This window comes from Bombina bombina, chromosome 1 (assembly GCF_027579735.1).
Source record: "Bombina bombina isolate aBomBom1 chromosome 1, aBomBom1.pri, whole genome shotgun sequence".
In the NCBI taxonomy this organism is placed as follows: domain Eukaryota; kingdom Metazoa; phylum Chordata; class Amphibia; order Anura; family Bombinatoridae; genus Bombina; species Bombina bombina.
The window spans coordinates 325,668,301-325,691,814 of NC_069499.1; the positions used below are offsets into that span (position 1 = coordinate 325,668,301).

The window sequence follows — 23,514 nt, forward strand, 5'->3', positions numbered from 1 at the left end:
CTTTCTCCCAAAAACAGCCTCCGAAGAAGCAAAAGCGTCAAATTTGTAAAATTTGGAAAAAGTATGAAGAGAAGACCAAGTTGCAGCCTTGCAAAACTGTTCAACAGAGGCCTCGTTCTTAAAGGCCCAAGTGGAAGCCACAGCTCTAGTGGAATGAGCTGTAATTCTTTCAGGAGGCTGCTGTCCAGCAGTCTCATAGGCTAAACGTATTATGCTACGAAGCCAAAAAGAGAGAGAGGTAGCAGAAGCTTTTTGACCTCTCCTCTGTCCAGAATAAACGACAAACAGGGAAGAAGTTTGGCGAAAATCTTTAGTTGCCTGTGTTACGGTACCAACTGTGTACCAAGGGTTAACCCCAGATGAACAATGTCCTGCATAGACAATCAGCAATTCACAACCCAGCCAGTTTCAGGTTTAAAACAGAATGACAACTTTATTTGAAGGCAGCACACAGATTTATACAGGTTTTTGACCCCCCCTCAGATGGGGGTTGAAAGAATGTTGTACATTAGATAAAAGGGAGAAGCGCCCTTGACATGATACAATAGAATTATATTACTTAAATACTTTACTTAGGCAGATAACAACTTAAACACATTTGGCTTGTCTTATCACCTAGCGTCTGTTCTCTGAGGGTGATTAAACAATGGCCTGTTTATTACTTAAATGTAATTATAGCACACAATAGCTGAGGCCAGAAAACCTGTCTTTAGAAATTAGATTCTTAAAGCTAAACACAGTTAACTCTTTCAGTCCTGACAGAAGGGTCTGTCACATAGCTCCCCCCTTGTGGAACACTCCGGCAGACCCGGCTTGACCCTTTTGCGGGTCAACCTGGGGATGACCGGACTAGGAGGTGGTAGGCATGTCAGTTTGCTGGGACAATCCATCTGTATTCCCGTTATGAGAGAGAATCCCTGTCTGTATAAATAAGGGTTCAACCTCTTCAGTGCCCCGACTAGGGCTAAACAGTCCTTCAAAATATCATCGGCTTCTTTACGTGGTTTTTGTACCTGCTCTTTATAGGTATCCACAATCCCTTCATACTGACATAGGGTGCCCTTGAGTTGCTGCACCTCACTATGAGCCAGCGTCAGCTTCTCCTCCAGTGTCACTAAGTTTGTCTTTAATGTTTCATGTTCCACTCTCAAGCTGGTGTGTTCTGCAGTCTGTCGGTGCAGCCTGTCTAGCAGAGATTCCTGTTCTAAACGTGCTTTTTCCTCTGCACTCCTCTTCTCTCCCGCTAGCACTGTTACATGATTATTTAACGTGACCATTTTATCCTCTACGTGACTCTTCTCCTTCATCAGCGCATTGTAACGTGACTCCCACATATCAATAGCGGATAGAGATTTACTGAGCTCAGCGTCCTGGGGCTTAGCAGCAGGGGGGTCAGTCTCTGCTGCACGGATCTGAGCACGGGTAGTCACAGGGTTAACATCAGCGGGACCCATGGGAGCATAGGCAGAAACAAGGGGGACCAAGGTATTTCCAAGGAGAACATCAGCTGGTAAATCCTTCATGACCCCCACATTCACAGGTCTAGCGCCCCCTCCCCAATCCAAATGCACCCTGGCAACAGGTAGGCGGAACACAGTGCCCCCTGCTACCCTCACAGCCACAGTGTCTCCTGTGTGCTGTTTCTCAGACACCAAGTTCTTTCGAAGCAAGGTCATGGTAGCACCAGTATCCCGTAGACCACTGACCTCCTTCCCATTCACTTTAACCAGTTGCCGGTTATTCCGGTGGGCAGCTTGCACAAGGTCTGCCTCATGTAGGATGCCCCAGCATTCTTGCGCCTCTACATAGCGGGCCGCAGGCTGAGGATTACGTGGGATTCCGCTAGCGGGTCTTCTCCAGGACTGTGCTTGGTTCGCTGCGTTTAGGGGACACTCTGGTCTTTTGTGCCCTAGTTGCTTACATCCAAAGCACCGAATAGGTTGTGAGTAGCCCCGCGAATTGAACCGGGCTCTCTGAGGGTAGTTCGTGGCCCGAGACCGTGTGGTATAGCGGTGCGCTGGGGGTTGGTAACTGGCAGGTGCTGGGGTGACTGGGGGTCTGTACTCCACTCTGGCAGGGGGCTTAGTGGTAGCAGTGTCCAGTTTGCGGGCATCCGTATACTCATCTGCCAAGCGAGCAGCTTCATGCAGGGTGGAGGGTTTACGGTCCCGAACCCACTCCCTAACTCCTGCTGATAACTTGTCAAAGCAATGTTCCAACAGGAATAGCTGCAGCACCTCTTCCCCAGACACGGCTTGGCACCCCGCTATCCAGTGAGCTGCTGTGCGGTGCACCTTACATGCCCACTCAAGGTAGGAATCACCAGCCAATTTAACAGTGTCTCTGAACCGCCTCCGGTATGCCTCCGGTGTAACCGCATACCTGGAGAGCAGAGCCTCTTTTACAGTATTATAATCCCCGACTTCCTCATCTGGAATGGCCCGAAAAGCCTCACTGGCCCGGCCGGATAATTTTCCGGATAATATCGTGACCCAGTCCTCTGCGGGTACCTTGTGTAGTGCACATTGCCTCTCAAAATCCGCAAGGTACCCATCAATCTCTCCTTCTGTTTCCAGGAAGTTTTTAAAAGCTGCAAAATTTACTTTTCTCTTTTCCACTGGGTTTGCTGCAGCGCCGCTTTGGCGAAGTAGGTTGGCCTCCACAGCTGCTATGACCCGGTCTATAATTTCCGCAGATGGGTTGGGGCCATAATGTGCCAGTCTTATTTTAACCGCCCGATCAAAGCTTGCTTCTGCGGGGGTTCTGTCTGCTATGCTGGGCCCATTGGTTCCTTCTGTCCCTGGTACTCTTTCCACCTTAGTCAGTATTGTAATAATCCCCCTCTTCCTGAGGTTACTGGCTTGTGTAGTTGCTCTTCTGGGCGATAAGGTTCATTCCGTCGCTTGCCACCAATGTTACGGTACCAACTGTGTACCAAGGGTTAACCCCAGATGAACAATGTCCTGCATAGACAATCAGCAATTCACAACCCAGCCAGTTTCAGGTTTAAAACAGAATGACAACTTTATTTGAAGGCAGCACACAGATTTATACAGGTTTTTGACCCCCCCTCAGATGGGGGTTGAAAGAATGTTGTACATTAGATAAAAGGGAGAAGCGCCCTTGACATGATACAATAGAATTATATTACTTAAATACTTTACTTAGGCAGATAACAACTTAAACACATTTGGCTTGTCTTATCACCTAGCGTCTGTTCTCTGAGGGTGATTAAACAATGGCCTGTTTATTACTTAAATGTAATTATAGCACACAATAGCTGAGGCCAGAAAACCTGTCTTTAGAAATTAGATTCTTAAAGCTAAACACAGTTAACTCTTTCAGTCCTGACAGAAGGGTCTGTCACACCTGTAAATAAAATTTCAGGGCACGGACTACGTCTAGATTGTGCAGAAGTCGTTCCTTCTTTGAAGAAGGATTCGGACACAATGATGGCACAACAATCTCCTGATTGATATTCTTGTTAGTGACAACCTTAGGTAAGAACCCAGGTTTAGTACGCAGAACTACCTTATCTGAATGAAAAATCAGATACGGAGAATCACAATGTAAGGCTGATAACTCAGAGACTCTACGAGCCGAGGAAATAGCCATTAAAAACAGAACTTTCCAAGATAACAACTTGATATCAATGGAATGAAGGGGTTCAAACGGAACACCCTGTAAAACGTTAAGAACTAAATTTAAGCTCCATGGTGGAGCAACAGTTTTAAACACAGGCTTAATCCTGGCCAAAGCCTGACAAAAAGCCTGAACGTCTGGAACTTCTGACAGACGCTTGTGTAAAAGAATGGACAGAGCTGAGATTTGTCCCTTTAGGGAACTAGCAGATAAACCCTTTTCTAAACCCTCTTGTAGAAAAGACAATATCCTAGGAATCCTAACTTTACTCCATGAGTAACTCTTGGATTCGCACCAATGTAAGTATTTACGCCATATTTTATGGTAAATCTTTCTGGTAACAGGCTTCCTAGCCTGTATTAAGGTATCAATAACTGACTCCGAAAAACCACGCTTTGATAAAATCAAGCGTTCAATTTCCAAGTAGTCAGCTTCAGAGAAATTAGATTTTGATGTTTGAAAGGACCCTGAATTAGAAGGTCCTGTCTCAGAGGCAGACACCAAGGTGGACAGGATGACATGTCCACTAGATCTGCATACCAGGTCCTGCGTGGCCACGCAGGCGCTATCAGAATCACCGATGCTCTCTCCTGTTTGATCCTGGCAATCAATCGAGGAAGCATCGGGAAGGGTGGAAACACATAGGCCATCCCGAAGGTCCAAGGTGCTGTCAAAGCATCTACCAGGACTGCTCCCGGGTCCCTGGACCCGTAACAAGGAAGCTTGGCGTTCTGGCGAGACGCCATGAGATCTATCTCTGGTTTGCCCCAAAGTCGAAGTATTTGGGCAAAGATCTCCGGATGAAGTTCCCACTCCCCCGGATGAAAAGTCTGATGACTTAGGAAATCCGCCTCCCAGTTCTCCACTCCAGGAATGTGGATCGCTGACAGGTGGCAAGAGTGAGACTCTGCCCAGCGAATTATCTTTGATACTTCCATCATCGCTAGGGAGCTTCTTGTCCCTCCTTGATGGTTGATGTAAGCTACAGTCGTGATGTTGTCCGACTGAAACCTGATGAACCCCCGAGTTGTTAACTGAGGCCAAGCCAGAAGGGCATTGAGAACTGCTCTCAATTCCAGAATGTTTATTGGAAGGAGACTCTCCTCCTGAGTCCATGATCCCTGAGCCTTCAGGGAATTCCAGACAGCGCCCCAACCTAGTAGGCTGGCGTCTGTTGTTACAATTGTCCAATCTGGTCTGCTGAATGGTATCCCCCTGGACAGATGTGGCCGAGAAAGCCACCATAGAAGAGAATTTCTGGTCTCTTGATCCAGATTCAGAGTAGGGGACAAATCTGAGTAATCCCCATTCCACTGACTTAGCATGCACAATTGCAGCGGTCTGAGATGTAGGCGTGCAAAGGGTACTATGTCCATTGCCGCTACCATTAAGCCGATTACCTCCATGCATTGAGCCACTGACGGGTGTTGAATGGAATGAAGGACACGGCAAGCATTTTGAAGCTTTGTTAACCTGTCTTCTGTCCGGTAAATCTTCATTTCTACAGAATCTATAAGAGTCCCCAAGAAGGGAACCCTTGTGAGTGGTAAAAGAGAACTCTTCTCTACGTTCACCTTCCACCCATGCGACCTTAGAAATGCCAGTACTAACTCTGTATGAGACTTGGCAGTTTGAAAGCTTGACGCTTGTATCAGAATGTCGTCTAGGTACGGAGCCACCGAAATTCCTTGCGGCCTTAGCACCGCCAGAAGAGAGCCCAGAACCTTTGTGAAGATTCTTGGAGCCGTAGCCAACCCGAATGGAAGAGCTACAAACTGGTAATGCCTGTCTAGGAAGGCAAACCTTAGATACCGGTAATGATCTTTGTGAATCGGTATATGAAGGTAGGCATCCTTTAAATCCACTGTGGTCATGTACTGACCCTTTTGGATCATGGGTAAGATTGTCCGAATAGTTTCCATTTTGAACGATGGAACTCTTAGGAATTTGTTTAGGATCTTTAAATCCAAGATTGGTCTGAAGGTTCCTTCTTTCTTGGGAACCACAAACAGATTTGAGTAAAACCCTTGTCCGTGTTCCGACCGCGGAACCGGATGGATCACTCCCATTAGTAAAAGATCTTGTACACAGCGTAGAAACGCCTCTTTCTTTATCTGGTTTGTTGACAACCTTGAAAGATGAAATCTCCCTTTTGGGGGAGAGGCTTTGAAGTCCAGAAGATATCCCTGAGATATGATCTCCAACGCCCAGGGATCCTGGACATCTCTTGCCCAAGCCTGGGCGAAGAGAGAGAGTCTGCCCCCCACTAGATCCGTTCCCGGATCGGGGGCCCTCACTTCATGCTGTCTTAGGGGCAGCAGCAGGTTTTCTGGCCTGCTTGCCCTTGTTCCAGGATTGGTTAGGTTTCCAGCCTTGTCTGTATCGAGCAACAGCTCCTTCCTGTTTTGGTGCAGAGGAAGTTGATGCTGCTCCTGCCTTGAAGTTACGAAAGGCACGAAAATTAGACTGTCTAGCCCTAGGTTTGGCTCTGTCTTGAGGCAGGGCATGGCCTTTACCTCCTGTAATGTCAGCGATAATTTCCTTCAAACCGGGCCCGAATAAGGTCTGCCCTTTGAAAGGTATGTTAAGTAATTTAGATTTAGAAGTAACATCAGCTGACCAGGATTTTAGCCACAGCGCTCTGCGTGCCTGAATGGCGAATCCGGAATTCTTAGCCGTAAGTTTAGTTAAGTGTACTACGGCATCAGAAATAAATGAATTAGCTAGCTTAAGGGTTTTAAGCTTGTGTGTAATCTCATCTAATGGAGCTGATTCAAGGGTCTCTTCCAGAGACTCAAACCAAAATGCAGCTGCAGCCGTGACAGGCGCAATGCATGCAAGGGGTTGCAATATAAAACCTTGTTGAACAAACATTTTCTTAAGGTAACCCTCTAATTTTTTTATCCATTGAATCTGAAAAGACGCAGCTATCCTCCACCGGGATAGTGGTACGCTTAGCTAAAGTAGAAACTGCTCCCTCCACCTTAGGGACCGTTTGCCATAAGTCTCGTGTGGTGGCGTCTATTGGAAACATCTTTCTGAATATAGGAGGGGGTGAGAAAGGCACACCGGGTCTATCCCACTCCTTAGTAACAATTTCAGTAAGTCTCTTAGGTATTGGAAAAACGTCAGTACTCGACGGTACCGCAAAATATTTATCCAACCTACACATTTTCTCTGGTATTGCAACTGTGTTACAATCATTCAGAGCCGCTAAGACCTCCCCTAGTAATACACGGAGGTTTTCCAGCTTAAACTTAAAATTTGAAATGCCTGAATCCAGTTTATTTGGATCAGACCCGTCACCCGCAGAATGAAGCTCTCCGTCCTCATGTTCTGCAAATTGTGACGCAGTATCTGACATGGCCCTAATATTATCAGCGCACTCTGTTCTCACCCCAGAGTGATCTCGCTTACCTCTAAGTTCTGGTAATTTAGACAAAACTTCAGTCATAACATTAGCCATGTCCTGTAGTGTGATTTGTAATGGCCGCCCTGAAGTACTCGGCGTTACAATATCACGCACCTCCCGAGCGGGAGATGCAGGTACTGACACGTGAGGCAAGTTAGTCGGCATAACTTCCCCCTCGTTGTTAGGTGAATGATGTTCAATTTGTACAGAATGACTCTTATTCAAAGTAGCATCAATGCAATTAGTACATAAATTTCTATTGGGCTCCACCTTGGCTTTTGCACATATAGCACAGAGATATTCCTCTGAGTCAGACATGTTTAACAAACTAGCAATTAAACTAGCAAGCTTGGAAATACTTTTCACTCAAATTACAAGTAATATGAAAAACGCACTGTGCCTTTAAGAATCACAGAAAAAAATTATGACAGTTTAATAATAAGGAACCGGAAAAATTATAACAATCAGATTTTTCCCAGTAAAGGCATAAATTTAGCAAAGGATTGCCCCCATTAGCAATGGATAACTAACCCTTAAAGCAGAAAAAAATGTACAAATTATAAACGTTTTTTATCACAGTCAAAGCACAATCTCACAGGTCTGCTGTGAGTGATTACCTCCCTCAAAATAATTTTTGAAGACCCTTGAGCTCTGTAGAGACGATCCGGATCATGCAGGAAGAGAAAAAGACTTTTGACTGAATTTTTGATGCGTAGCAAAAGCGCCAAAATAGGCCCCTCCCCCTCACCCACAGCAGTGAGGGAAGTTCAGTAAACTGTCTCAAATTAAAAGAAACGACAGCCAAGTGGAAAAACAGTGCCCAAAAACAATTTTTCACCCAGTACCTCAGATATTTAAACAATTTAGCATGCCAGCAAAAACGTTTAAAATCAAATATCATGAAATGTCATTAAACAGCCTGTTGCTAGACGTTCCCACTGCAATTAAGGCTAAAGATTATATGCATATAGTATTACCCAGAGAAGTGCCATTCCCCAGAATACTGAAGTGTACACATATATACATAAACAGCCTGATACCAGTTGCTACTACTGCATTTAAGGCTGAACTTACATTATATCGGTATTGGCAGTATTTTCTCAGTCAATTCCATTTCTCAGAAAATAATATACTGCAACATACCTCTTTGCAGGTGAACCTGCCCGCTGTCCCCTGATCTGAAGTTTACCTCACTCCTCAGAATGGCCGAGAACAGCAAAATGAATTTTAGCTACGCCGGCTAAAATCATCCAAAAACTCAGGTAGATTCTTCTTCAAATTTTACCTGAGAAGGAACAACACACTCCGGTGCTGTTTTAAAATAACAAACTTTTGATTGAAGATATAAAAACTAAGTATAATCACCACAGTCCTCTCACACATCCTATCTATTAGTTGGGTGCAAGAGAATGACTGGGTGTGACGTAGAGGGGAGGAGCTATATAGCAGCTCTGCTTGGGTGATCCTCTTGCACTTCCTGTTGGGGAGGAGTTAATATCCCAGAAGTAATGATGACCCGTGGACTGACTACACTTAACAGGAGAAATATTCTTATAAATTCCTAAATATATCTTGTACATTAGATGTAAAAAGAATAGCAATAGATGATGCATAAATACTAATGGACTCTGCATGTAAAAGTTTATCATAATAACTTATTACAACCCATAGCTAAAGATAAACATTCATAACAATAAAATAAATTAACTTAGCTTTGGTAGGACTGATATCAGTCATCAGGAACAGTTTTTGGAATATCTTGCAATATGTAATAGAAAAAACAACATATAAAGCAAAATTATCAAATTCCTTAAATGACAGTTTCAGGAATGGGAAAAAATGAAAAAAGCTTCTAGAAAACCAGAAGCAACTGAAAAGTGAGACTGAAATAATGTGAAAAAAACTGGCGCCAAGTATGACGCCCACATTTTTGGCGCCAAGTATAACGCCCACACATTTTTGTGCCAAGAATGACGCCCATATTTTTTGGCGCCAAAAAAACGTCCGCAATACACATACGTAAAAAATGACGCAATTATGTGAAAACTTCCGGCGCCAACTATGACGCCGGAAATGACGAAATTTTTGCGCCAAAAAAGTATTGCGCCAAGAATGACGCAATAAATAGAAGCATTTTCTGCACCTGCGAGCCTAACAGCCCGCAATTTTGAAAAAAAGTCAATTGAAAATTTTAAGGTAAGAAAAAATAAAATTTATATGCATTTTCCCAAAAAAATGAAACTGACAGTCTGAATGAAGGAATACTGCATATCCTGAATCATGGCAAATAAAAGTTTAAACACATATATTTAGAACTTTACATATAAAGTGCCCAACCATAGCTTTGAGTGTCATAAATAGAAATAAGATTTACTTACCCAAAGACACTCATCTACATATAGTAGATAGCCAAACCAGTACTGAAACGAGAATCAGTAGAGGTAATGGTATATAAGAGTATATCGTCGATCTGAAAAGGGAGGTAGGAGAAGAAATCTCTATGACCGATAACAGAGAACCTATGAAATAGATCCCCTAGAGGAAGACCATGGTATTCAAATAGGCAATACTCTCTTCCCTCTGACATTCACTGCACTCTGAGAGGAAAACCGGGCTTCAGCCTGCTGCGAAGCGCATATCAACGTAGAATCTAGTACAAACTTACTTCACCACCTCCATGGGAGGCAAAGTTTGTAAAACTGAATTGTGGGTGTGGTGAGGGGTGTATTTATAGGCATTTTAAGGTTTGGGAAACTTTGCCCCTCCTAGTAGGAATGTATATCCCATACGTGACTAGCTCATGGACTCTTGCTAATTACATGAAAGAAATTCCCCTCTTGTTTTGCAGCAGGGGAAGAGGTAGAGGGACCACCTTTGAAGTTTCGAAAGGAACGAAAATTATTTTGTTTGGTCTTATTTGTCTTATCCTGAGTAAGGGCATGGCCTTTTCCTCCAGTGATGTCTGAAATGATCTCTTTCAGTTCAGGCCCGAATAGGGTCTTACCTTTGTAAGGGATGGCTAAAAGCTTAGATTTTGATGACACATCAGCAGACCAGGACTTAAGCCATAACGCTCTACGCGCTAAAATGGCAAAACCTGAATTCTTTGCCGCTAATTTAACCAGTTGAAAAGCGGCATCTGTAATGAAAGAATTAGCTAGCTTGAGAGCCCTAATTCTATCCAGAATATCATCTAGTGGAGTCTCAACCTGAAGAGCCTCCTCCAGAGCCTCGAACCAAAAAGCAGCTGCAGTAGTTACAGGAACAATGCACGCTATAGGTTGCAGAAGAAAACCCTGATGAATAAATATTTTCTTTAGGAGACCCTCTAATTTTTTATCCCTAGGATCTTTGAAAGCACAACTGTCCTCAATAGGTAAAGTTGTACGCTTAGCCAGGGTAGAAATAGCTCCCTCCACCTTAGAGACCGTCTGCCATGAATCCGCATGGTGTCTGATATGGGAAACATTTTCTTAAAAGTAGGAGGGGGAGAGAACGGAATACCCGGTCTATCCCACTCCTTAGTAACAATGTCCGAAATCCTCTTACGGACCGGAAAAACATCAGTGTAGGCAGGAACCTCTAGATATCTGTTCATTTTACACATTTTCTCTGGAACTACAATAGGGTCACAATCATCCTGAGTCACTAAAACCATCCTGAGCAATAAGCGGAGGTGTTCTAGGTTAAATTTAAAAGCCGTCATATCTGAGTCTGTCTGAGGGAACATATTTCCTGAATCAGAAATCTCTCCCTCAGACAGCAAATTCCTCACCCCCAACTCAGAACATTGTGAGGGTACATCGGATATGGCTAATAAAGCGTATGAGGGCTCAGCATTTACTCTCACATCAGACCTACTGCGCTTCAACTGCAACCCAGGCAGCTTAGATAAAACCTCTGTGAGGGTAGTATTAATAACTGCGGCCATATCTTGCAGGGTGAAAGAATTAGACGCACTAGAAGTACTTGGCGTCGCTTGTGCGGGCGTTAATGGTTGTGACACTTGGGGAGAATTAGATGGCATAACCTGATTCCCTTCTGACTGAGAATCATCCTGCGACATACTTTTATTAGCTAAAATATGTTCTTTGCAATTTATTGCCCTTTCAGTGCATGAGGGACACATTTTAAGTGGGGGTTCCACAATGGCTTCTAAACACATTGAACATTGGCTTTCCTCAATGTCAGACATGTTGTACAGGCTAGTAATGACCTCAAACAAGCTTGAAAACACTTTATTTAGTGAAAAAATAACAATCTTAAAAAACGGTACTGCGCCTTTGAGAGAAAAAAAGCAAACACGTTCTGCAAAACTGCTTTAAAATACACCAATCGTTACAAATTTTTGATATAAGATTCAATTTATGCAGTTAAGTTTGCCCCACAAGAAAAAGAAACACTTAACCCTTTATTGTGCAAGCCGGATAGATAATAGGCCTAAATCCGGAAAAAACACCCCCTGCACCTCGCCACAGCCCTGCTGTGGTGCCTACCTGCTCTCAGGGATTGGAAATATGGGGTTAAAGCTTCGATTTGGCCCAACACTTCCACAAGGGCCCTCCGGACTTGGAGCTTACTGCTTGCTTTGTAAAAACTGCGCATCTGAGGCGTGAAAATAGGCCCCGCCCATCTCACTCGATGTTTTGTAAGCCTCAATGAACCGCACCAGAGCAGTTCCAAACTAGCCATGTGGGTTCTGAGACCCAAACAAGAAGCCAAGTGTACCCTCAATAAAGTCTTCCAAAAAAAGTTACCCAAAGAAAACGTTAACAGTACTCCCAGTTCGCAAAACGTTTGCCCACAAACATTTAAAACTCAGTGTCAACCATTTTCTCATTAGCCCCTTATGCAAGCATAGTAATTCCCTTCTATCTCTCTTAGGATTACTGCTTACCCTTACCCTCATGGGGATACTGTCAGCCTTTCTGAAATACCACAGTCTCTCCAGAAAAAATGACTGAACATACCTCACTGCTATATAGCATGAAAACGTTCCTCACACTGAAGTTTCTGGTACCCCTCAGTCATTCTGTGGGAACTGCTCTGGATCTTAGTGACAAATGCTAAGATTATCAGCCTCCAGGCAGAAGTCTTCATCCATCTGCTGCCTGAGAGTAAATAGTACATACAGGTATCATTTAAAATAAAAAAACTCTTGCTTGAAGAAAATAAAAACTAACATTTGATCACCTCTTTCACTTTACCCTTCCTAGTACTTGGAGTAGGCAAAGAGAATGACTGGGGGTGGAGCTAAGGGAGGAACTATATAGACAGCTCTGCTGTGGTGCTCTTTGCCACTTCCTGTTAGCAGCAGGATAATATCCCACAAGTAAAGGATGAATCCGTGGACTCGTCGTACCTTATATGGAGGATCAGCAATTCTACGGGAAACTGCATGTGTAGAGAGAGAAGAATGTAGGATACGCACCTCACTGGACGACAACTCCTCAGAGGTGGACGGCTCAGTGGTATCAAACATATTTGATATTATCACATTATCAAGGCATATGGATCATAATAGAGAGGGCGGGTCTAAGGCCTCCTCACAATATAAACAGGATTTTTTTAGGAATAGAGGGAGTACCCTCTAAAGTAACAGAATCCTCCGTTGCTAGTGCAATAAGCAGAGAACTATAGAAAATAAAACAATCTTATTTTATTTACAAAAATGGCACCCTTATACCCCAATAGGTGGGGCATTCCCCACCTCCTATGACCCAGAAAGTACAGACATTTATGACTCCTCTCTGATAAACACCCGGTCAGGAAAGAGGGAATGAAAATGCAGGGCCGTCTCTGCTTTGAGAAAAAGCGAGCCAACTTGTAAGCTGCACAGCTCTCAAAGTGAAAGTGAAACCTGTATATTCCATAACAGCCTATGAGCCCATAACATCTCACACATAAAAGCAGCATAAAATCAAACATATAAGATTATTCCCCACTGTTCAATAATCCCCCTCAGGAGATATTAACCCTTGATTTTATACAGATAAAAGGAGTCACACTGTGACTCTGTCTTCTTGCGTTATCATACAAGTATAAAAAATGAATCAATCTTACCAGAATCTATGCCATGGAACAGTAACACGGCCCTTCAAGTGTGACAGATAGTAGCATCGCTTCTGAGATGGACTTGAGAGAAGAAAAACAGAATTTATGTTTACCTGATAAATTACTTTCTCCAACGGTGTGTCCGGTCCACGGCGTCATCCTTACTTGTGGGATATTCTCTTCCCCAACAGGAAATGGCAAAGAGCCCAGCAAAGCTGGTCACATGATCCCTCCTAGGCTCCGCCTACCCCAGTCATTCGACCGACGTTAAGGAGGAATATTTGCATAGGAGAAACCATATGGTACCGTGGTGACTGTAGTTAAAGAAAATAAATTATCAGACCTGATTAAAAAACCAGGGCGGGCCGTGGACCGGACACACCGTTGGAGAAAGTAATTTATCAGGTAAACATAAATTCTGTTTTCTCCAACATAGGTGTGTCCGGTCCACGGCGTCATCCTTACTTGTGGGAACCAATACCAAAGCTTTAGGACACGGATGAAGGGAGGGAGCAAATCAGGTCACCTAAATGGAAGGCACCACGGCTTGCAAAACCTTTCTCCCAAAAATAGCCTCAGAAGAAGCAAAAGTATCAAACTTGTAAAATTTGGTAAAAGTGTGCAGTGAAGACCAAGTCGCTGCCCTACATATCTGATCAACAGAAGCCTCGTTCTTGAAGGCCCATGTGGAAGCCACAGCCCTAGTGGAATGAGCTGTGATTCTTTCGGGAGGCTGCCGTCCGGCAGTCTCGTAAGCCAATCTGATGATGCTTTTAATCCAAAAAGAGAGAGAGGTAGAAGTTGCTTTTTGACCTCTCCTTTTACCGGAATAAACAACAAACAAGGAAGATGTTTGTCTAAAATCCTTTGTAGCATCTAAATAGAATTTTAGAGCGCGAACAACATCCAAATTGTGCAACAAACGTTCCTTCTTTGAAACTGGTTTCGGACACAGAGAAGGTACGATAATCTCCTGGTTAATGTTTTTGTTAGAAACAACTTTTGGAAGAAAACCAGGTTTAGTACGTAAAACCACCTTATCTGCATGGAACACCAGATAAGGAGGAGAACACTGCAGAGCAGATCATTCTGAAACTCTTCTGGCAGAAGAAATTGCAACTAAAAACAAAACTTTCCAAGATAATAATTTAATATCAACGGAATGCAAGGGTTCAAACGGAACCCCCTGAAGAACTGAAAGAACTAAATTGAGACTCCAAGGAGGAGTCAAAGGTTTGTAAACAGGCTTAATTCTAACCAGAGCCTGAACAAAGGCTTGAACATCTGGCACAGCAGCCAGTTTTTTGTGAAGTAACACCGACAAGGCAGAAATCTGTCCCTTCAGGGAACTTGCAGATAATCCTTTTTCCAATCCTTCTTGAAGGAAGGATAGAATCCTAGGAATCTTAACCTTGTCCCAAGGGAATCCTTTAGATTCACACCAACAGATATATTTTTTCCAAATTTTGTGGTAAATCTTTCTAGTTACAGGCTTTCTGGCCTGAACAAGAGTATCGATAACAGAATCTGAGAACCCTCGCTTCGATAAAATCAAGCGTTCAATCTCCAAGCAGTCAGCTGGAGTGAAACCAGATTCGGATGTTCGAACGGACCCTGAACAAGAAGGTCTCGTCTCAAAGGTAGCTTCCAAGGTGGAGCCGATGACATATTCACCAGATCTGCATACCAAGTCCTGCGTGGCCACGCAGGAGCTATCAAGATCACCGACGCCCTCTCCTGATTGATCCTGGCTACCAGCCTGGGGATGAGAGGAAACGGCGGGAACACATAAGCTAGTTTGAAGGTCCAAGGTGCTACTAGTGCATCCACTAGAGCCGCCTTGGGATCCCTGGATCTGGACCCGTAGCAAGGAACTTTGAAGTTCTGACGAGAGGCCATCAGATCCATGTCTGGAATGCCCCACAGCCGAGTGACTTGGGCAAAGATTTCCGGATGGAGTTCCCACTCCCCCGGATGCAATGTCTGACGACTCAGAAAATCCGCTTCCCAATTTTCCACTCCTGGGATGTGGATAGCAGACAGGTGGCAGGAGTGAGACTCCGCCCATAGAATGATTTTGGTCACTTCTTCCATCGCTAGGGAACTCCTTGTTCCCCCCTGATGGTTGATGTACGCAACAGTTGTCATGTTGTCTGATTGAAACCGTATGAACTTGGCCCTCGCTAGCTGAGGCCAAGCCTTGAGAGCATTGAATATCGCTCTCAGTTCCAGAATATTTATCGGTAGAAGAGATTCTTCCCGAGACCAAAGACCCTGAGCTTTCAGGGATCCCCAGACCGCGCCCCAGCCCATCAGACTGGCGTCGGTCGTGACAATGACCCACTCTGGTCTGCGGAATGTCATCCCTTGTGACAGGTTGTCCAGGGACAGCCACCAACGGAGTGAGTCTCTGGTCCTCTGATTTACTTGTATCTTCGGAGACATGTCTGTATAGTCCCCATTCCACTGACTGAGCATGCACAGTTGTAATGGTCTTAGATGAATGCGCGCAAAAGGAACTATGTCCATTGCCGCTACCATCAACCCGATCACTTCCATGCACTGAGCTATGGAAGGAAGAGGAACGGAATGAAGTATCCGACAAGAGTCTAGAAGTTTTGTTTTTCTGGCCTCTGTTAGAAAAATCCTCATTTCTAAGGAGTCTATAATTGTTCCCAAGAAGGGAACCCTTGTTGACGGGGATAGAGAACTCTTTTCCACGTTCACTTTCCATCCGTGAGATCTGAGAAAGGCCAGGACGATGTCCGTGTGAGCCTTTGCTTGAGGAAGGGACGACGCTTGAATCAGAATGTCGTCCAAGTAAGGTACTACAGCAATGCCCCTTGGTCTTAGCACAGCTAGAAGGGACCCTAGTACCTTTGTGAAAATCCTTGGAGCAGTGGCTAATCCGAAAGGAAGCGCCACGAACTGGTAATGTTTGTCCAGGAATGCGAACCTTAGGAACCGATGATGTTCCTTGTGGATAGGAATATGTAGATACGCATCCTTTAAATCCACCGTGGTCATGAATTGACCTTCCTGGATGGAAGGAAGAATAGTTCGAATGGTTTCCATCTTGAACGATGGAACCTTGAGAAACTTGTTTAAGATCTTGAGATCTAAGATTGGTCTGAACGTTCCCTCTTTTTTGGGAACTATGAACAGATTGGAGTAGAACCCCATCCCTTGTTCCCTTAATGGAACAGGATGAATCACTCCCATTTTTAACAGGTCTTCTACACAATGTAAGAATGCCTGTCTTTTTATGTGGTCTGAAGACAACTGAGACCTGTGGAACCTCCCCCTTGGGGGAAGTCCCTTGAATTCCAGAAGATAACCTTGGGAGACTATTTCTAGCGCCCAAGGATCCAGAACATCTCTTGCCCAAGCCTGAGCGAAGAGAGAGAGTCTGCCCCCCACCAGATCCGGTTCCGGATCGGGGGCCAACATTTCATGCAGTCTTGGTAGCAGTGGCAGGTTTCTTGGCCTGCTTTCCCTTGTTCCAGCCTTGCATTGGTCTCCAAGCTGGCTTGGCTTGAGAAGTATTACCCTCTTGCTTAGAGGACGTAGCACCTTGGGCTGGTCCGTTTCTACGAAAGGGACGAAAATTAGGTTTATTTTTTGCCTTGAAAGGCCGATCCTGAGGAAGGGCGTGGCCCTTACCCCCAGTGATATCAGAGATAATCTCTTTCAAGTCAGGGCCAAACAGCGTTTTCCCCTTGAAAGGAATGTTAAGTAGCTTGTTCTTGGAAGACGCATCAGCCGACCAAGATTTCAACCAAAGCGCTCTGCGCGCCACAATAGCAAACCCAGAATTCTTAGCCGCTAACCTAGCCAATTGCAAAGTGGCGTCTAGGGTGAAAGAATTAGCCAATTTGAGAGCATTAATTCTGTCCATAATCTCCTCATAAGGAGGAGAATCACTATCGACCGCCTTTATCAGCTCATCGAACCAGAAACATGCGGCTGTAGCGACAGGGACAATGCATGAAATTGGTTGTAGAAGGTAACCCTGCTGAACAAACATCTTTTTAAGCAAACCTTCTAATTTTTTATCCATAGGATCTTTGAAAGCACAACTATCCTCTATGGGTATAGTGGTGCGTTTGTTTAAAGTGGAAACCGCTCCCTCGACCTTGGGGACTGTCTGCCATAAGTCCTTTCTGGGGTCGACCATAGGAAACAATTTTTTAAATATGGGGGGAGGGACGAAAGGAATACCGGGCCTTTCCCATTCTTTATTAACAATGTCCGCCACCCGCTTGGGTATAGGAAAAGCTTCTGGGAGCCCCGGCACCTCTAGGAACTTGTCCATTTTACATAGTTTCTCTGGGATGACCAACTTGTCACAATCATCCAGAGTGGATAATACCTCCTTAAGCAGAATGCGGAGATGTTCCAACTTAAATTTAAATGCAATCACATCAGGTTCAGCCTGTTGAGAAATGTTCCCTGAATCAGTAATTTCTCCCTCAGACAAAACCTCCCTGGCCCCATCAGACTGGGTTAGGGGCCCTTCAGAGATATTAATATCAGCGTCGTCATGCTCTTCAGTATCTAAAACAGAGCAGCCGCGCTTACGCTGACAAGTGTTCATTTTGGCTAAAATGTTTTTGACAGAATTATCCATTACAGCCGTTAATTGTTGCATAGTAAGGAGTATTGGCGCGCTAGATGTACTAGGGGCCTCCTGAGTGGGCAAGACTCGTGTAGACGAAGGAGGGAATGATGCAGTACCATGCTTACTCCCCTCACTTGAGGAATCATCTTGGGCATCATTGTCATTATCACATAAATCACATTTATTTAAATGAATAGGAATTCTGGCTTCCCCACATTCAGAACACAGTCTATCTGGTAGTTCAGACATGTTAAACAGGCATAAACTTGATAACAAAGTACAAAAAACGTTTTAAAATAAAACCGTTACTGTCACTTTAAATTTTAAACTGAACACACTTTATTACTGCAATTGCGAAAAAACATGAAGGAATTGTTCAAAATTCACCAAATTTTCACCACAGTGTCTTAAAGCCTTAAAAGTATTGCACACCAAATTTGGAAGCTTTAACCCTTAAAATAACGGAACCGGAGCCGTTTTTAAACTTTAACCCCTTTACAGTCCCTGGTATCTGCTTTGCTGAGACCCAACCAAGCCCAAAGGGGAATACGATACCAAATGACGCCTTCAGAAAGTCTTTTCTAAGTATCAGAGATCCTCTCACATGCGACTGCATGCCATGCCTCTCAAAAACAAGTGCGCCACACCGGCGCGAAAATGAGGCTCTGCTTATGCTTTGGGAAAGCCCCTAAGGAACAAGGTGTCTAATACAGTGCCTGCCGATATTATTATATCAAAATACCCAGATAAAATGATTCCTCAAGGCTAAATATGTGTTAATAATGAATCGATTTAGCCCAGAAAAAGTCTACAGTCTTAATAAGCCCTTGTGAAGCCCTTATTTACGATCGTAATAAACATGGCTTACCGGATCCCATAGGGAAAATGACAGCTTCCAGCATTACATCGTCTTGTTAGAATGTGTCATACCTCAAGCAGTAAGAGACTGCACACTGTTCCCCCAACTGAAGTTAATTGCTCTCAACAGTCCTGTGTGGAACAGCCATGGATTTTAGTTACGGTTGCTAAAATCATTTTCCTCATACAAACAGAAATCTTCATCTCTTTTCTGTTTCTGAGTAAATAGTACATACCAGCACTATTTCAAAATAACAAACTCTTGATTGAATAATAAAAACTACAGTTAAACACTAAAAAACTCTAAGCCATCTCCGTGGAGATGTTGCCTGTACAACGGCAAAGAGAATGACTGGGGTAGGCGGAGCCTAGGAGGGATCATGTGACCAGCTTTGCTGGGCTCTTTGCCATTTCCTGTTGGGGAAGAGAATATCCCACAAGTAAGGATGACGCCGTGGACCGGACACACCTATGTTGGAGAAATAGGCAGCGAAACTTGTCAACGCTGATTGCTTACGGAGCTGTTAATATGAGTCGGGATGGTTTCGCAGAAAGACTCTCCATGCATCTCCGGACTCTAACCTTCATCCATGCTCTCACTGAGAGGCTGACAGGACTACTTAAAACTCCAGTCCCATCTCGAAGAGTACTACCCTCCATAAGAGACACTTCTCTGCCAACCTCCTGTGATGAAAGGCAAAGAATGACTGGGGTTATGAGGAAATGGGGGGTGTATTTAAGCCTTTGGCTGGGTGTCTTTGTCTCCTCCTGGTGGCCAGGTTCAGTATTTCCCACAAGTAAGGAATGCAGCTGTGGACTCTTCTCATATTAAGAAGGAAATTAACTGCAATACTGCTTTCTTTCATTCAGAATGAAAATCTGTGTCTACTATTTATTAATCAATATTAATGACACAAGTAGAATCTAAGTGACCGTATCATGAAATAAAAAAAAAAAGCAAAAAATAACAAAAGACAAGTTTAAATGAAAAACCAAAAAAGGTAAAGAGTGATTCCAATAAATATTTTATTAAGTAAGAAGTACAAATTACATCAAATTTAAATCAAGTAAAAACATACTCTGCTCTAAAATCCATTTACTATATAAAGATATTAAACGCTGACAGATCCTGCTCTGGTTTTTATTACAAGAAGATAAACAATAATGGCATATTGATTGCCTGGACTCCAAATACATAAAGCAGCACTATAAAAAGCAGGAAAGTTTATTCAATAATAGAAGTTGTACTGTGCACAATTAAAATGTTAACTATTACCATAATAAACATCTTTAATAGAATGGTTTCTGTTTATTTTGCGTGCAAATTAAAAAACATAAGTTAAAAACTGTACCACAACAATACAAAAGGCATGAACTCTTGAAAATAGATGTTGGATAAACAGGACACCATTAAAAGGTTTTCTATAAAAACCAACACCCAATATTCTTTTTCTTATATAGCAACAGTAACGCTACAGCATAATGCTCTTTCAAATATTGTTGGCCACAGATGGACTAGTCGTAATGTTAACGATCGTAAGTGTATCAGACTATATAGAATCATTACGTTTATTTCTAATTTGAATTCCATTGTGTAAATCTGCAATAGAAACCAGATTTTGGATGGTACTATTTACCAACACTAACAACAAATTGTAAATGTTCTCAATTAGGGAAATGATAGGTAAGGCCTTTTTATTCTTTTAGTTTGAGTGTATTTACAAACTTGTATTGCTAAATGGTATCACTGAGCTTTAGATTTGGTATAAAGGTTTATCACTAAGTTTACCTTCTTAAAGGAAAACTAAAGTCAAAATTAAACTTTCATGATTCAGAAAGAGCATGCAATTTAGGTTAAAAAAAATAAAATCCAACGTACTTTTATTATCAAAGTTGATTAGTGGTCTTGGTATTATTTGTTTAAAGCAATACAGAACCCACATTTTTTCTTTCATAATTCAGATAGAGCATGTAAGTTTAAGCAACTTTCTAATTTACTCCTTTTATCATTTTTGCTTTGTTCTCTTTGAATGTTTATTTGAAAAAGCAGGAATGTAAGTTTACGAGCCGGCACATCTTTGGTTCAGCACCTGGCTATAGCCACCAATCAGCAAGCTCTATCCAGTGTTCTAAACCAAAAATGGGCCGGCTCCTATGCTTACATTCCTGCTTTTTCAAATAAAAATACTAAGAGAACAAAGAAAAATTGATAATTGGAGTAAATGAGAAAGTTGCTTAAAATTGCATGTTCTATTCGAATCATGAAATAAAAAAATTGGGTTCAGTATCCCTTTAAGAGTAAACTCAGACTAATAGGATCTCAAGAACATGCAGAAGTCTTTTGCAACATTATTGCAAACACTACTGTCACAGAATGCTAAAGACAAATAAACCCTCCTGAGCTCCTATGTGCCTACCTAGATTTATTCTTCAAACAAGGAAGAGAGCAAATTTGATAATAGTAAATTGGAAAGTTTTTTTTTCCTTCCTAAATTACATACTAGAATAAATCAGAAACCTATTTTTGCATCTTGATATTCCTCTTATTTGCAGATAAGTTTATTTAGTCAATTTTTTTTAATGATTCCTGATGTATAAAGATAGATCTATATGACGTTGAATTCTTTAAATAAAAGCTTTGCTACAGTGTTTAGGTGATGAATCTACTAAAACATAAAATAACCTATGGAAGCCTTTGCCTAGTTTTGCAGGATCTGTAGGTAATTGCAGAAAAATAGACACACTGGCATGAATTCATTTTCCATATAATATTCCTAAATCTGTCAATAGTTTTAAAACTTATGGATTTTCAGAGGAACAATAACTTTTAATTTACACACTGCCAATATTGGTCATTTTAAGTAAATACAATTAATGGCCCATGTGGCTAAATTGCAAACTTTAAAATGTGTAGGAAATATTAGACAATATTAACAGAAAAACTACTGCATCTTGTTCAGAAAAATATTTTACAATTCATAATGAAGAATAAATGTACAATAAAGACTTCTTTTAAAAATAGGGAGGAACACAACAGGAACTATTACTCCAAATTCCCTAATGGTGCAAAATACAAATGTATTTAAAACATCCTTATAACCTTTCTGGTTTAAGTAGATTTAATGAGAAAAACTCATGGAAATATAATGGCATGTAAGGTATTTGTTAATATATAATCCCTAGCCCTGACAGTGCTACTACAGACTCCCAGCATGAGCTGGTGGAATTACCATATAGGTTCATATTCCAATGCTAGAATGTAAGACAGCTGTGATACAGTGTGGACTCCTGGCTTTTATCAAACTGTACTAGTGACTCAAAGTTTAAAGTATTATAGTGCCATTTTGTGTAACCTTCATATAAAAAATATTTATGTATGCAAAAGTTTGTATATGACAATTGTACACTTTGCACCATTTCTGGGCCATAATAAAGGCAATTAGATCTAAAACATGTTTACATACAAAATAAGTGTGTTATTAAAACTAAATACTTGTCATGTGCAGAATAGGCATGTCTTAACGGATTTATTAGCAGCATGGACAATTCTTTAAACTACAGTGTTCTCATTAGTGTGTCCAGTGATGAATCCTGGAACATACTTGAATTTCATGAGCCAATATCAAAGCACCTATGTGTCCACTGCAAAATTAAGAGCTTTTCATTTGAAAACATAAGGCAGAATAGCAAAAAGAAATTGATCAGTGTGTTGTTCAGTAGAATAACTATTTTAGACATAACATAGTAAAAGGATAGCAAAAACAAAATCAGATTAAAATTTCCACTGAATTCCTTTAAATATTCCATCTGTACAAATACCAACATTGAAAACTATTTTCTATACAGTACAGTAAAGGTGCAAGGTAGGCTGTTGCATTTAATAATTCTATTTCTAAACTATTTATACATATGAACATAAACTACAAAGAATAGAAGTTCCATAAAAACTTCATAAAGGTTATACTAAATTTTGCTCTTCAGACAAAAAGTCTCTCCTTTGTCTTTCGATAACAGGTGAGCACCTGTTTTTGAGGAGCTCTTCTTAGTATTTAACAGCTCTTAATTACGATCTGCAAATGACACATTGATGGTCCCACCTGGACAAAGAAGCCCGTGAGTCTTTGGATAAACAGATTTTGTTTTAGGACATGGCCTAATTTCAAATTTTTGCAGCAACTAGGGAGAGAATAAGGGAGAAAATTAAAAGTAAAATAATGGATAAGTTATGAAGGACAATAATACAGTAAAAAAAGGCATGCAAGCAAGCGGAACACGCTACATGCTAACAAAATACAGCAACCGCATTAACGTATTATTCCCATAAAAGTCAACGGACAGCGCAGAAGAAAAAAACAACTATTGCTCACACGCTAACCCAACAGCAGTTATGAATATTTCACACACCAATATTCTTCTATCATTATTATTGTAAAACAGAATTTATGTTTACCTGATAAATTTCTTTCTCCTACGGTGTATCCGGTCCACGGCTTCATCCTTACTTGTGGGATACTCTCAATCCCTACAGGAAGTGGCAAAGAGAGCACACAGCAGAGCTGTCCATATAGCTCCCCTCAGGCTCTGCCCCCCCAGTCATTCGACCGACGGTTAGGAGAAAAAGGAGAACCATAGGGTGCAGTGGTGACTGTAGTTTACAAAAAATAAATTTAAACCTGACCAAGATGCTAGGGCGGGCCGTGGACCGGATACACCGTAGGAGAAAGAAATTTATCAGGTAAACATAAATTCTGTTTTCTCCTACATTGGTGTATCCGGTCCACGGCTTCATCCTTACTTGTGGGAACCAATACCAAAGCTTTAGGACACGGATGAAGGGAGGGAACAAGTCAGGTAACCTAAACGGAAGGTACCACTGCTTGCAAAACCTTTCTCCCAAAAATAGCCCCCGAAGAAGCAAAAGTATCGA

General features: G+C 42.2%; 1 protein-coding gene across 1 annotated transcript in view; it reads right to left on the minus strand.

Annotated features, from left to right (window-relative positions):
- Nucleotides 1–20,786: 20,786 nt before the first annotated feature.
- LOC128645254 (cytochrome P450 27C1) overlaps nt 20,787–23,514 on the minus strand; it is a 570,060-nt gene continuing 567,332 nt past the window's right edge. The window contains exon 9 of the mRNA XM_053698100.1: nt 20,787–22,763. Coding sequence (XP_053554075.1) covers nt 22,647–22,763 — 117 coding nt within the window. The 3' untranslated portion in view covers nt 20,787–22,646. The remainder of the gene's footprint in view (nt 22,764–23,514) is intronic.